Source organism: Rutidosis leptorrhynchoides, chromosome 1 (genome assembly GCF_046630445.1).
Source record: "Rutidosis leptorrhynchoides isolate AG116_Rl617_1_P2 chromosome 1, CSIRO_AGI_Rlap_v1, whole genome shotgun sequence".
NCBI classification, from domain to species: domain Eukaryota; kingdom Viridiplantae; phylum Streptophyta; class Magnoliopsida; order Asterales; family Asteraceae; genus Rutidosis; species Rutidosis leptorrhynchoides.
The window spans coordinates 725,623,705-725,636,417 of NC_092333.1; the positions used below are offsets into that span (position 1 = coordinate 725,623,705).

The following is a 12,713-nucleotide window of genomic DNA, read 5'->3' on the forward strand; positions in this document are numbered from 1 at the left end:
ATGATGTGTCTATACTGCAATAATAGCAGTATGACGTGTCGAGATCATAAAATGATAAGTATGTAATCTGATAATCTTTCGATTAAAGACTTTCAATTCGTAATGGCCTATTCAGGTCTACGGCTTGAGCTATAGGATCCTTTAAATCGATAATCCAAACCCTTCTATTCTAGAGTTTCGTAGACGCCATCCGTCAAGAAAATTCAATGATAAAAAAATAACGAGAAATCAAAGATTTAAAAGTAATGAATATGAGTAGTGATGACATTATAATGTCTTTTAGATAACTCAATGACATTTTCTGGTTCACAAACTGATGCATAAAGGCATAAAGCATATAGGTACGTGATATAACAAGGAGGTTATATACGTTTGAGTATGAATAGTAACAAATATAGGAGTTTCAAAAATCATGGATAACATTTCATGTAATACATATGTAATACACAAAACTATGATAGATGACATAGGAATGTCGAGAACGGTGTCGCATTTAAATGTGGTGGCGGAATTGAATAGTACTTAGGAAAGTGAGCAGAGTTCTTAGGTTGGCTCGGCATTCTAAGATAAGTAAAGTTTCTAAAGTATAGTGTAGCATTTAACAGTTTAAGGCAACAATTAAAGGCACTATAGTCAAGGAAAGTTGTAGTCCTACATTGCTAAGGTACCTAATTGTATAAGGCACACATAAAATGCAATCCTGGTTCTCTACATCAACCTGCTCTGATACCAATCTGTCACACCCCCCAAAATGGACCAGGGGTAATTGTGACCAATCATATCATAACACAGTTGTATAAATGAGAACGACTCTATATGAGACTTTTTAAATAAAACCTTTGTTAATAAAACAGCGTAAGCAGTAATACATGTTTACATTATTATTAAAACGTAAAATAAATGTTTATGAACTAAAATATAATATGCGATGTGGACTCCATGCAAGCATCAAATCTATCATCACAAAGTTGCAAACAGCTAGCTCAATCATCATCTGAGACAAAACATGCTTAAAGTGTCAACCAAAAAGGTTGAGTGAAATTCACAGGTTTATAAATAATATCCAAAGTTTTAGACCGCAAGATTTAGTTTAAAGTTGATTGATATAGAAATATCAATCTAAAAGTGTTGCTGCATTTTGTAATATCGCTACTAAACAAGTTTACCCTATGACACCTTGTACTGTCAGTGTCGTGTAATCATTATTATGTAACCAAAGACCAACGGTCGAATGGTTAGAGACGTTACTCTCAATAGGCCTACTCACAATAATTAAGTTTGCATTTAAACGTAGCAATTGACGATATTACGGTAGGGATTTAGCATGAATCAAAGCATGACAGCATAGTTAACAATTTAGTACTTGTGTCTAAGCGTAAAACAGTTATAAAGCAAGCATGTGTCTCACCCCAAAAGTTATAAAACAGTTATGAAACAGTAAAAAGTGGGGCTATGAAGTTCACCTTAGTAGCACACGAAAGAATTAAACGGAAGGACGTGACCGAGATCTCAACCTAGAGATAGAACGTATGATCAGACATTGCCTAACAGACAATAGTATATAGTACTATATTGATAGTAATGGTTCACTAAAGAATTTCTATTTTCGAAAGGTTACTATTTATGGAAAGTTTTCACTTATAGTAATTTTCCAATTTTAGAAAGTTCGGGTTAATCTTTAGCAAGACGTTGTATAACTTTACTCAAACTTCGTTGCTATCAAATAAGTCAAGAATGACCAGATGTAACCGGGGGGCCCAGGACTCTTGACCAGAATCTAAGTCATGGCATTCGAGATCCACAAGCTTACCCATAAATGGCAACCTAGACATCATTCACTTACGACCGTGAGTAGCGATGAAATTCACATGAATTATACATTATCTTTGATTAACCTTCACTTTAGGTGTATACACACAACGAATTATTAGTGTACTTAATAATTATATATGTGATAATATAACCTAAGTTTTATTTAATATTTAGTTATTATACCTTAGTATGTCTTATATATATATTAAATATAATTACCTTTAAATAAATACCTAAATTACTTCAAAAATAATAGTGTTTTATTAATCGAACATTATTCAAAAATGTCTAAATAATAAATTAAATATATAAAAATTACATACATAATTTTTATAGTCTTAGTTAATCATATAGATTAGTAGAAAAATTTAAGAAAACGTTTTTATTATATTTTTATATTTATTTTTGTTTTTCCCTTAATGTATTCACAAAACAATTTTAATTCTACGTAATTACTAAATAAACCCAAATAATTATTTTTATAATTTTTATAAGTTTCTATCAGTCTAATAACCTGTAGAAAAATATTTAAAAAAAATATTTTTTATTATTTTATATTTAATCTTAATTTACCTTCAAATTACATAATAATAGAGTTTAATTATATAATAAATATCAATTCGATCCAAGTAATTATTTTTATAATTTTTTCAGATTATATAAGTTTTAAAAACTCAGAAAAAAATTATATATATTTTATTTTTGGTTAAAAGTATTTATTACGAATTTTACATTGTTTTTACGTTTAAACACTACATAATTCGTATTTAATTATAAATAATATTCCATAAATTATCAAAATTATTATTATGAATCATAACACTTATAATACTAATTATAACATATAAACATAATTAATTTCAAATTTTACAAAGAATATACAATAAATATAAATATAAATGACAATATTGAAAAAAATTAATAAAAATAGAAAGTACCTCAAATTTTCTTCAAGGTTTTGAGAGAATAACTTAAGTTTTTGTGTTTGGCAAGAAAAAATGAATGAGGAGCCATGTATTTATAGGTAAAAAATGGTTGGTGAAAAGAAAAAAAAATAATAAAATAAAGGTGCCAATTTTAACAAAATAATAAAAACATGTTAAAAATGTTTTTAATAAGTTTTTATTTTTGAAAATATTTAGTCAAAATTCATGGGCTCATTATTTAATTTATAAAATAAATCTTATTTCTTTTTATTTTTATTTTTTTTATAAGCTAAAAATATATATATAATGATTAAAATAACTTATCATTTAATTAATAATTATGTTACATATAGTTTTAAATATAATACGCATTAATATTAACTAAAGTTATTTTATATAATTAGTGTAAACTTTAGTTAACAGAACGTGTCGACTAAAAATAAATATTTGATCAACGTCGAATTTAATTATATATTACGTATGGATAACAATCCTATAGTCAAATTAGTCAATTCAGGCATGGAAATATGAGGGTTGTTATACACACCAACGTGAAGTGTTAAAAATTATAATTAGTGCACTTTTAAGCGTGGAAAAATGATCTTAAAATCGTTAGAAATTGCCAACTTTTTTGTAGTGTATATATTACTAGAAAAAAAATGTAGTCAATTTGAAATGTCGATGATGAATACGGTTCATGTTGATACTGCTTTTCGTAACAATGTGAATGTGAAGAAAAGTTTACATTTGTATAAAGACTATCTCTTGCAAAATGTCGCTGCAACGCGCGCTGCCCTTCACTAGTTGATACTATCATCATAAACTAATAAAATTTATGTAGTTAAAACATATCTCTGTCTATACTTATAAAAACATATCACATTTTTTCTCTTTTTAAAATTTAAAAACGGAAACTTAGTCAAACTATATCAACCATTTAAGATGTTTTTTTACTGTTTGAAATGACTAATGTACATCTAAAATATAATGAGTAGTTAGTGTTTAAAAGTTATTGTAAAATACTAGGAACTCCTACATAAAAACTAAGCGAAACGAAACATTTTATTCACCAATATCATCAAGGTTACATTATTCGATCTACACTTAATTCGTTCTTTATTACACAAGTAAACAAATATATATAGTAAAAAGAAAAGTAATTAATGGAGCAGCAATTCAGAAGATGAACAACTGATCAATCTATCTCTTGCATACGACACCTCTCCCATTCAAACCACTCTGGCACCTCAAGCTTGGCAGTTCCAAGTTCAATGAAGAACCTTCTTCATGGCCGCCCTTAAACTTAGCAACTGAACAATCGGTTGCAAACGAATTTGTACTCATAAATTTCTTATCTCCGCCCATCACTGGCATTAATACTCCCATTTTCACTTTGCTCACGTAGTCGTTTCTATAAGTTTGTCCTAGAACTCCATCAACCTCGCTACTTAACGACAAGAACTTGAATTTAAGATCAAGATGAGCAAAGCAATCATCGTCGGTAATACCATAGTTATGGATTCTTGATTCTTCCTTTGTTATCGGAACCGCTTTGGCCGTGATTTTGAACAGATTTTCAACTTCAACAACGATATCGTTGGTATCACGTATCCTAGTGATCGAGGCTGCAGAAGATTGCCATTTGGCACCTTCGGTTTCCCGGAGAATGATGTTTTCATCGTCAAATGTAATGGAGATGTGGTCGACGGTGTCGTCCCAAGTAGAAGTCTTTTGGGCACTGATTTGTAGTTGATGATTATCGAAGAGAACACCAATGGATTGCACCCAAGTAAAGTCCCTGCCCATGTTTTTGTTCCTTTTACCAATGAAGTGACCATTGATATGTAGATTTTTATCAGCAACTAGGCAAAAATCTTTATCCTTCTTTCCGTGGAAATAGAAAGTAATGCCATCAGCACCGATAAAACGAGGATCTTGACACACTGCTCCCGGCATATCACAATCTGCATATCAGCATCACATACATATATATATAAGTGTTTAGATGATTATGTATGGATGATTCAAAACTCTTACTAATACACAGACACATATGTACATGAACCACGTATAGAAGTTCCAAATCATATGATCCAGGTGTTTCGTATGTGTAGAAATCTATACCCTAATAACATTAGAATGGAAAAAGTAGGGTTTTATGGAGCTTACTGCAAACCGGCTTGCATGAAATGCAATCAACCTCGCATTGACCTGGACAAGAAGCGGGGCATACATGCTCAGTTGCGTAACATTGAGGGTAAGTTTTACTTTTGCACTTCACTTTTTTAGGGTTTGGAGGTGGAGTAGGGTACCATGTAGGGGGTGATGGCGAAGGGGTTACAGATGGTGGTGAAGATGGTGTTGGTGGTGAAGGGGTGGTGGGAGGTGGTGTGCCTGGGGTAGATGGTGTGGACTCTGTAGGGGGTGATGGGGTGGTGGGTGGGGGTGAGTCTGGTGTTGGCGGTGTGGACTCGGTTGGGGATGAAGGGGTGGAGGGTGGTGGTGAGTCTGGTGTTGGCGGTGTGGACTCGGTTGGGGGTGAAGGAATGGCGGGTGGTGGTGAGTCTGGTGTTGGCGGTGTAGACTCTTTTGGTGGTGAGGGAGTGGTGGGAGGCGGTGAGTCTGGTGTTGTTGTTGAAGGTGTCGTTGGAGGTTTCGGTGGTGTAGACTCAGCCGGAGGTGACGGTGGTGTAGACTCCGACGGCGGTGAAGGTGTGGTGTTTGGTGGTGAGCCCGGTGTTGGTGGTGTGGACTCTGTTGGTGGTGAGTCCGGTATTGGTGGTGTGGACTCTGTTGGTAGTGAGGGTGTGGTTGGTGGTGGTGAATTCGGTGTTGGTGGTGAGTAAGGCGTTGGAGGTGTGGACTCTGTTGGCGGTGATGGGGTGGGAGAAGGTGGGGACTCTATTGGTGGTGATGGGGTTGGAGATGGTGAGGATGGTGTTGGTGGAGAAGGTGGGGACTCTGTTGGCGGTGAAGGGGTTGGAGAGGGTGGGGATGGTGTTGGAGGAGAAGGTGGGGACTCTGTGGGCGGTGAAGGGGTGGGAGAAGGTGGGGATGGTGTTGGAGGAGAAGGTGGGGACTCTGTTGGCGGTGATGGGGTGGGAGAAGGTGGGGATGGTGTTGGAGGAGAAGGTGGGGACTCTGTTGGCGGTGATGGAGTGGGTGAAGGTGGGGACTCTGTTGGCGGTGATGGGGTGGGAGAAGGTGGGGATGGTATTGGTGGAGTAGGTGGGGACTCTGTTGGCGGTGAAGGGGTGGGAGAAGGTGGGGATGGTGTTGGAGGAGAAGGCGGGGACTCAGTTGGTGGTGAAGGGGTGGGAGAAGGTGGGGTTGGTGTTGTTGGAGGTGGTGGAGGTGGTGGAGGTGGTGTGTGTGTTGGTGGTGGAGGGGTTGGTGGTGATGGCGGAGGTGGTGTAGGGGTTGGTGGTGGAGGTGGGGAGTGTGTTGGAGGAGGTGGTGAGGGTTGTGGTGGAGGTTCTATCTCTGGTGGTGGTGGTGGTGGTGGTGTAGTGGAGCCGAGACAAACAGGTTTACACGATCGACAATTATGGGTACAACCATCGGGACAAAACTTGGGACAAACGTGCACCAAGTTTTTACATATTTTGAACTCTTCGTTGCTGCAACTTCCCTGGACCGGGTTGTTAGCAATTCCAGGTGGAGTACTTGCTGATGAAGTAAATGTCACCATCATGGACAGTACAAGAATCATGACATAACCAACCATTGCCCGAGCCATTGTAGCTCAGACTTGAATAAAATGATAATAATTTGAAATTAATTGTTCGTAATGAAAATATATAGTTAGTTGTTTTCTATGTATTGAATTTGATGTTTATTGACACTGGCAACTGTCCTACTTATAGACAGATGAAAAGAGTAGAAAAACATGCAGAATGAATCAATCATGTGCATGTGAATGAAGTAGCTTCAGTTTAAGGTATCTGTGAGTGCCCTTTATATTGCTTTAATTGTGGGTTTGGCATCTCTTGAATATAAAGGTATATGCAAACACTTTCTACATATGGAATCCACCACCTTTCTGTCTGTCTGGGGTGAGTACTCAAAAAAACACCACCAATTAAGGACGCTTGATCTATTTCTTTCCTTTGTAAGGTAGATGGGTTGTGGTGAAGATGGTTTTTTTCGTTTGGTCTACGTTCGATTGCCTTCCATTTTTATTTTGGCCTTTTGTTGATGTATCCCTTGTTTATTTTAGGTTGTTGCGAGCTTAGTTAGTTTAGGTTTTGTTTGGGCTCGTTTTTTTTTTGGTTGTAAGTTTCTTGTGAGTCTTCAATTTTGTTGAAGCACTCATTTGTTTAATTCAAGTTTCCGTTTTTTCGCCGAAAAAAAAAAAAAAAAAAACAACACCACCAATTAATAGCCGGTGACGCACTAAACAAATAGGTATACATTTGAGCTGAGTATCAATATATACTAGCTAGTATGATTTACAGAAACAACTGAAGGCAAATATATTAGTGATGTTCCAAATCTGTAGTAGCCTCTGTCGGACATGTATGAATTTTAAACACATAAGTCATTTTATATAAAAAGTTATCTCGTGGGTTATAATTAAAGTTTGTTGATACAGAAAATAGTAAAAAGCGATGGGGGTAGTTTGGATCAATGTCTGTACATATGAGTTACATTGGGTTATATGCTTTTTTTTTTTTTTTTAAATGTTCAGATACATGGGTAAATTACAGTAGTTAACAGCCTACTATATATATCTATAACACATGTATACTATATCCAACGGAAGAAAAAACGATCTAGCTATATAGTTTCGATTTGAACTCAATCATATCCTAAATCTCATCTGACTAAAATGCAGAAAGGTAAGGTTAAAAATATACTTTTATATAATTTGATCTTTAAGTAGTTCATAGTATAAGTTTTCTTTTATTTCACATGCTCATTAAGTTCAAGGCCATCCCATTTAACAATTAAGTTGACTTTCAATGACCTTACATAATAATTCTTATTTAACTTAAATGCATTATTGGTTAACTGAAATGTATACAACACTTCTTGTAAAGTTGGGTATATAGCTTGTGGAATACTCAGCTCCTTGCATCCTTATGTACATGATCGATTGTAAGTAGAAAAATGTAACATTCTCAAAACCAGTGATCTAGGAACAAAATAAAATCCAAAGAAGTTTTGAACATGATGCCTAAACACTAAGGTTCGCATTGACTTATCACGCGATACATAACTAATTAACTATCTAAGTTTTGTAGTAATTTAAAATTTCATTTCCATAAGTTTGGGTTATGGGTTATATCTGATTGCCAAGCAGAATCTCCTTTTTGCCAAGCAAATAGAAAGAGCTGCACATTCCCAAAATTTACCAAACAGGCCAATATTACAGTCCAAATTGACACCTAGCCTGCTACAGCTAAAACAATTAACAAAAAACAGATCTAGGTACGGTTAAATTAATCTAAGTTGTCCCCTCTTTCATTACATGCCATCATTAATCGACTTAATCAAAACTATAAATGACACAATTTCGTATTCTTCTATTTTAGACCCCATAAAATATATAAGTCAGCTACTTTGAGCATTGCGAAGCAGATTATAGCTTTGGAAAAAGATTAATTAGAAATGTCACCACGTCAAGTAGAAATAAGAAGAGTGACACCTTTAAATTAAGCCAAGAGCATAATGCATAAATATAAATATCATATAAACAAACAGATGATGATGATAATAGCACATATGTACAGTCAAATATATGGCCATCAGTAAGCCCAAGTTTAATTGAGAATGAACCTTACTGTTGTAAGATAATATGTTAGCCTAGTTCAACTTAATGGACAAGTAAAGATAAATGGGCCCTTATATCAATGGGCTAACAATACATGGGCATGAGATATATCGGCTAACATCCCCCTGCAGTTGGAGCGGGAGCATTACGGACGCTCAAACTGGTCCTGAACTCATCAAAAAGAACAGTAGGAAGGCCTTTGGTGAAGATGTCGGCATACTGATATCGCGATGGAACATGCAGAACGCGTACATGTCCTTGCGTCACAAGATCCCGCACAAAATGAATATCAATCTCTATGTGTTTCGTGCGCTGGTGCTGAACTGGGTTACCTGACATGTATACTGCACTCACATTATCACAATACACAATAGTGGCGGAAAACAATGGACAATGAAGCTCGCGATGTAGATTGCGAAGCCAACATGTCTCAGCAACAGCATTAGCAACCCCGCGGTACTCTGCTTCGGCACTGGAGCGAGATGGCGTCAACTGTCATTTTGAGGACCACGACAGAAGGTTATTACCCAAAAATACACAATATCCTGAGGTCGAGCGGCGAGTACTGGGGCATCCAGCCCAGTCAGCATCTGAGTAGGCTGTCAGAGATGTCGTAGATGATGCAAAGAGCTGTAGGCCAAGATCAAGTGTACCCTGAATATACCGGAGAATCCGCTTAAGTGCGGAAAAGTACTGCTCTCGAGGGTCATGCATGAATAAGCATATCTGCTGTACTGCGTAAGCAATGTCTGGTCTCGTGAAATTGAGGTACTGAAGTGCCCTGGCGAGGCTGCGATACAATGTCGGATTAGCAACTGGTGGACCTGATGTATTAAGCTTGGAGTTGGTTTCGACCGGGGTTCTGCTCGGGTGACACCCCGTCATATCTGCGCGCTCTAGAATCTCGGTAGCATACTTCTTCTGAGATAGAAACATTCCCGAAGAGGTACGAGTAACTAAAATACCTAAGAAATAGTTAAGTGGGCCAAGATCGGTCATGGAGAACTCCCGGTGTAGAGAGGCAATAACCCACTGAAGAAACTCTGTCGATGAGGCAGTCAGAATAATATCGTCCACATATAATAAGAGATATGCAGTATCGGTACCCTGTCGATAAATAAATAATGAAGTGTCGCATCTGCTTTGCTGAAAACCGACACTCTGAGCATAGCCTGCGAATCGCTGGTACCATGCGCGTGGAGCCTGCTTCAATCCATAGAGGGATTTCTACATGAGACACACATGATCTGGTCGTGAAGGGTCACGAAAACCTGGAGGCTGATGCATATAGACAGTCTTAGAAAGATGACCGTGAAGGAAAGCATTCTTGACATCTAGCTGATGAACGGGCCAGTGTCGAGAAATGGCAAGATTGAGAACAGTCCGAATGGTGGCCGGCTTAACAACCGGGCTAAACGTCTCATCACAATCAATATCAACCTGCTGGCTACGACCATTAGCGACTAGTCGAGCCTTATACCTGCTCAAACTCCCATAAGCATTAAACTTGTGCTTAAACAACCACATGGAGCGAACTATGTTCGTGTCTGAAGGGCGGGGCACAAGAGTCCAAGTACCATTTTTAATTAAAGCATTATACTCTTCGGTCATAGCGTGTTGCCAGTTAGGGTCTTTAAATGCGTTAGAGTAAGAGGTAGGAATGGGAGAGGTGGTGGATACATGAAGATTTAGACGTTGTACGGGTTTAGTGGTGCCAAGGCGGTGACGGGTGATCATAGGATAGGTGGAGGAAGTGTTAGTAGTGGTTGGATTTTGTGGATTTGCTGGGATATGAGATGGTTGCGGTGGTGGTGAGGGTGGAGATGTAGGTGGTGTGGCATTTTCGGGTGAGGGTGGTGTTGTGTCATTGGAGGTAGGTAGTGATGAGGGAGTGTTATTTTCAGCAAAGCTACGAGAGAACGAGTTAGGTGGTGGATCTAGGAAGTCATAGGAAGTGGTAGTGATGGTAGGAGCAGGCGAGGATAGCGAGGAACCATATGGAAACGAATTTTCATGGAAGGTAACGTGGCGAGATAATATGACTTTGTTGGTGGAGAGATATGAAATGTCCCGTTCTTATTGATTAAAAACGTTCCATATTAATTGATTTCGTTGCGAGGTTTTGACCTCTATATGAGACGTTTTTCAAAGACTGCATTCATTTTTAAAACAAACCATAACCTTTATTTCATAAATAAAGGTTTAAAAAGCTTTACGTAGATTATCAAATAATGATAATCTAAAATATCCTGTTTACACACGAACATTACATAATGGTTTACAATACAAATATGTTACATCGAAATCAGTTTCTTGAATGCAGTTTTTACACAATATCATACAAACATGGACTCCAAATCTTGTCCTTATTTTAGTATGCAACAGCGGAAGCTCTTAATATTCACCTGAGAATAAACATGCTTTAAACGTCAACAAAAATGTTGGTGAGTTATAGGTTTAACCTATATATATCAAATCGTAACAATAGACCACAAGATTTCATATTCCAATACACATCCCATACATAGAGATAAAAATCATTCATATGGTGAACACCTGGTAACCGACATTAACAAGATGCATATATAAGAATATCCCCATCATTCCGGGACACCCTTCCGATATGATATAAATTTCGAAGTACTAAAGCATCCGGTACTTTGGATGGGGTTTGTTAGGCCCAATAGATCTATCTTTAGGATTCGCGTCAATTAGGGTGTCTGTTCCCTAATTCTTAGATTACCAGACTTAATAAAAAGGGGCATATTCGATTTCGATAATTCAACCATAGAATGTAGTTTCACGTACTTGTGTCTATTTTGTAAATCATTTATAAAACCTGTATGTATTCTCATCCCAAAAATATTAGATTTTAAAAGTGGGACTATAACTCACTTTCACAGATTTTTACTTCGTCGGGAAGTAAGACTTGGCCACTGGTTGATTCACGAACCTATAACAATATATACATATATATCAAAGTATGTTCAAAATATATTTACAACACTTTTAATATATTTTGATGTTTTAAGTTTATTAAGTCAGCTGTCCTCGTTAGTAACCTACAACTAGTTGTCCACAGTTAGATGTACAGAAATAAATCGATAAATATTATCTTGAATCAATCCACGACCCAGTGTATACGTATCTCAGTATTGATCACAACTCAAACTATATATATTTTGAAATCAACCTCAACCCTGTATAGCTAACTCCAACATTCACATATAGAGTGTCTATGGTTGTTCCGAAATATATATAGATGTGTCGACATGATAGGTCGAAACATTGTATACGTGTCTATGGTATCTCAAGATTACATAATATACAATACAAGTTGATTAAGTTATGGTTGGAATAGATTTGTTACCAATTTTCACGTAGCTAAAATGAGAAAAATTATCCAATCTTGTTTTACCCATAACTTCTTCATTTTAAATCCGTTTTGAGTGAATCAAATTGCTATGGTTTCATATTGAACTCTATTTTATGAATCTAAACAGAAAAAGTATAGTTTTATAGTCGGAAAAATAAGTTACAAGTCGTTTTTGTAAAGGTAGTCATTTCAGTCGAAAGAACGACGTCTAGATGACCATTTTAGAAAACATACTTTCACTTTGAGTTTAACCATAATTTTTGGATATAGTTTCATGTTCATAATAAAAATCATTTTCTCAGAAAAACAACTTTTAAATCAAAGTTTATCATAGTTTTTAATTAACTAACCCAAAACAGCCCGCGGTGTTACTACGACGACGTAAATCCGGTTTTACGGTGTTTTTCGTGTTTCCAGGTTTTAAAACATTAAGTTAGCATATCATATAGATATAGAACATGTGTTTAATTAATTTTAAAAGTCAAGTTAGAAGGATTAACTTTTGTTTGCGAACAAGTTTAGAATTACTAAACTATGTTCTAGTGATTACGAGTTTAAACCTTCGAATAAGATAGTTTTATATATATGAATCGAATGATGTTATGAACATCATTACTACCTCAAGTTTAGTAGGTAAACCTACTAGAAGTGACAAGAAATGGTCTAGCTTCAAAGGATCTTGGATGGCTTGAAAGTTCTTGAAGTAGGATCATGACACAAAAACAAGTTCAAGTAAGATTTTTACTCGAATTAAGATAGTTTATAGTTATAGAAATTGAATCAAAGTTTGAATATGAATATTACCTTGAATAAGAAAGATAAC

At 36.2% G+C, this 12,713-nt stretch overlaps 1 protein-coding gene across 1 annotated transcript; it reads right to left on the reverse strand.

The window, feature by feature from the left end:
* Nucleotides 1-3,938: 3,938 nt before the first annotated feature.
* Nucleotides 3,939-6,477, reverse strand: LOC139855017 (uncharacterized). The gene is made up of 3 exons (XM_071844282.1): nt 5,675-6,477; nt 4,908-5,116; nt 3,939-4,702 (listed from the first exon to the last, which is right to left on the reverse strand). Exons 1-3 carry the CDS (start codon nt 6,475-6,477, stop codon nt 3,939-3,941), a joined length of 1,776 nt encoding a protein of 591 aa, XP_071700383.1.
* Between the last annotated feature and the right edge of the window lie 6,236 nt (nt 6,478-12,713).

Coding starts and splice junctions, on each gene's coding strand:
- LOC139855017 (XM_071844282.1), bottom strand. CDS start 6,477: ATGGCTCGGGCAATGGTTGGTTATGTCATGATTCTTGTACTGTCCATG. Junction 5,117..5,674: donor CCACCTTCTCCACCAACACC/ATCCTCACCATC, acceptor ACCACCTCCCAC/CACCCCTTCACCACCAACAC. Junction 4,703..4,907: donor TTCATGCAAGCCGGTTTGCA/GTAAGCTCCATA, acceptor GCTGATATGCAG/ATTGTGATATGCCGGGAGCA.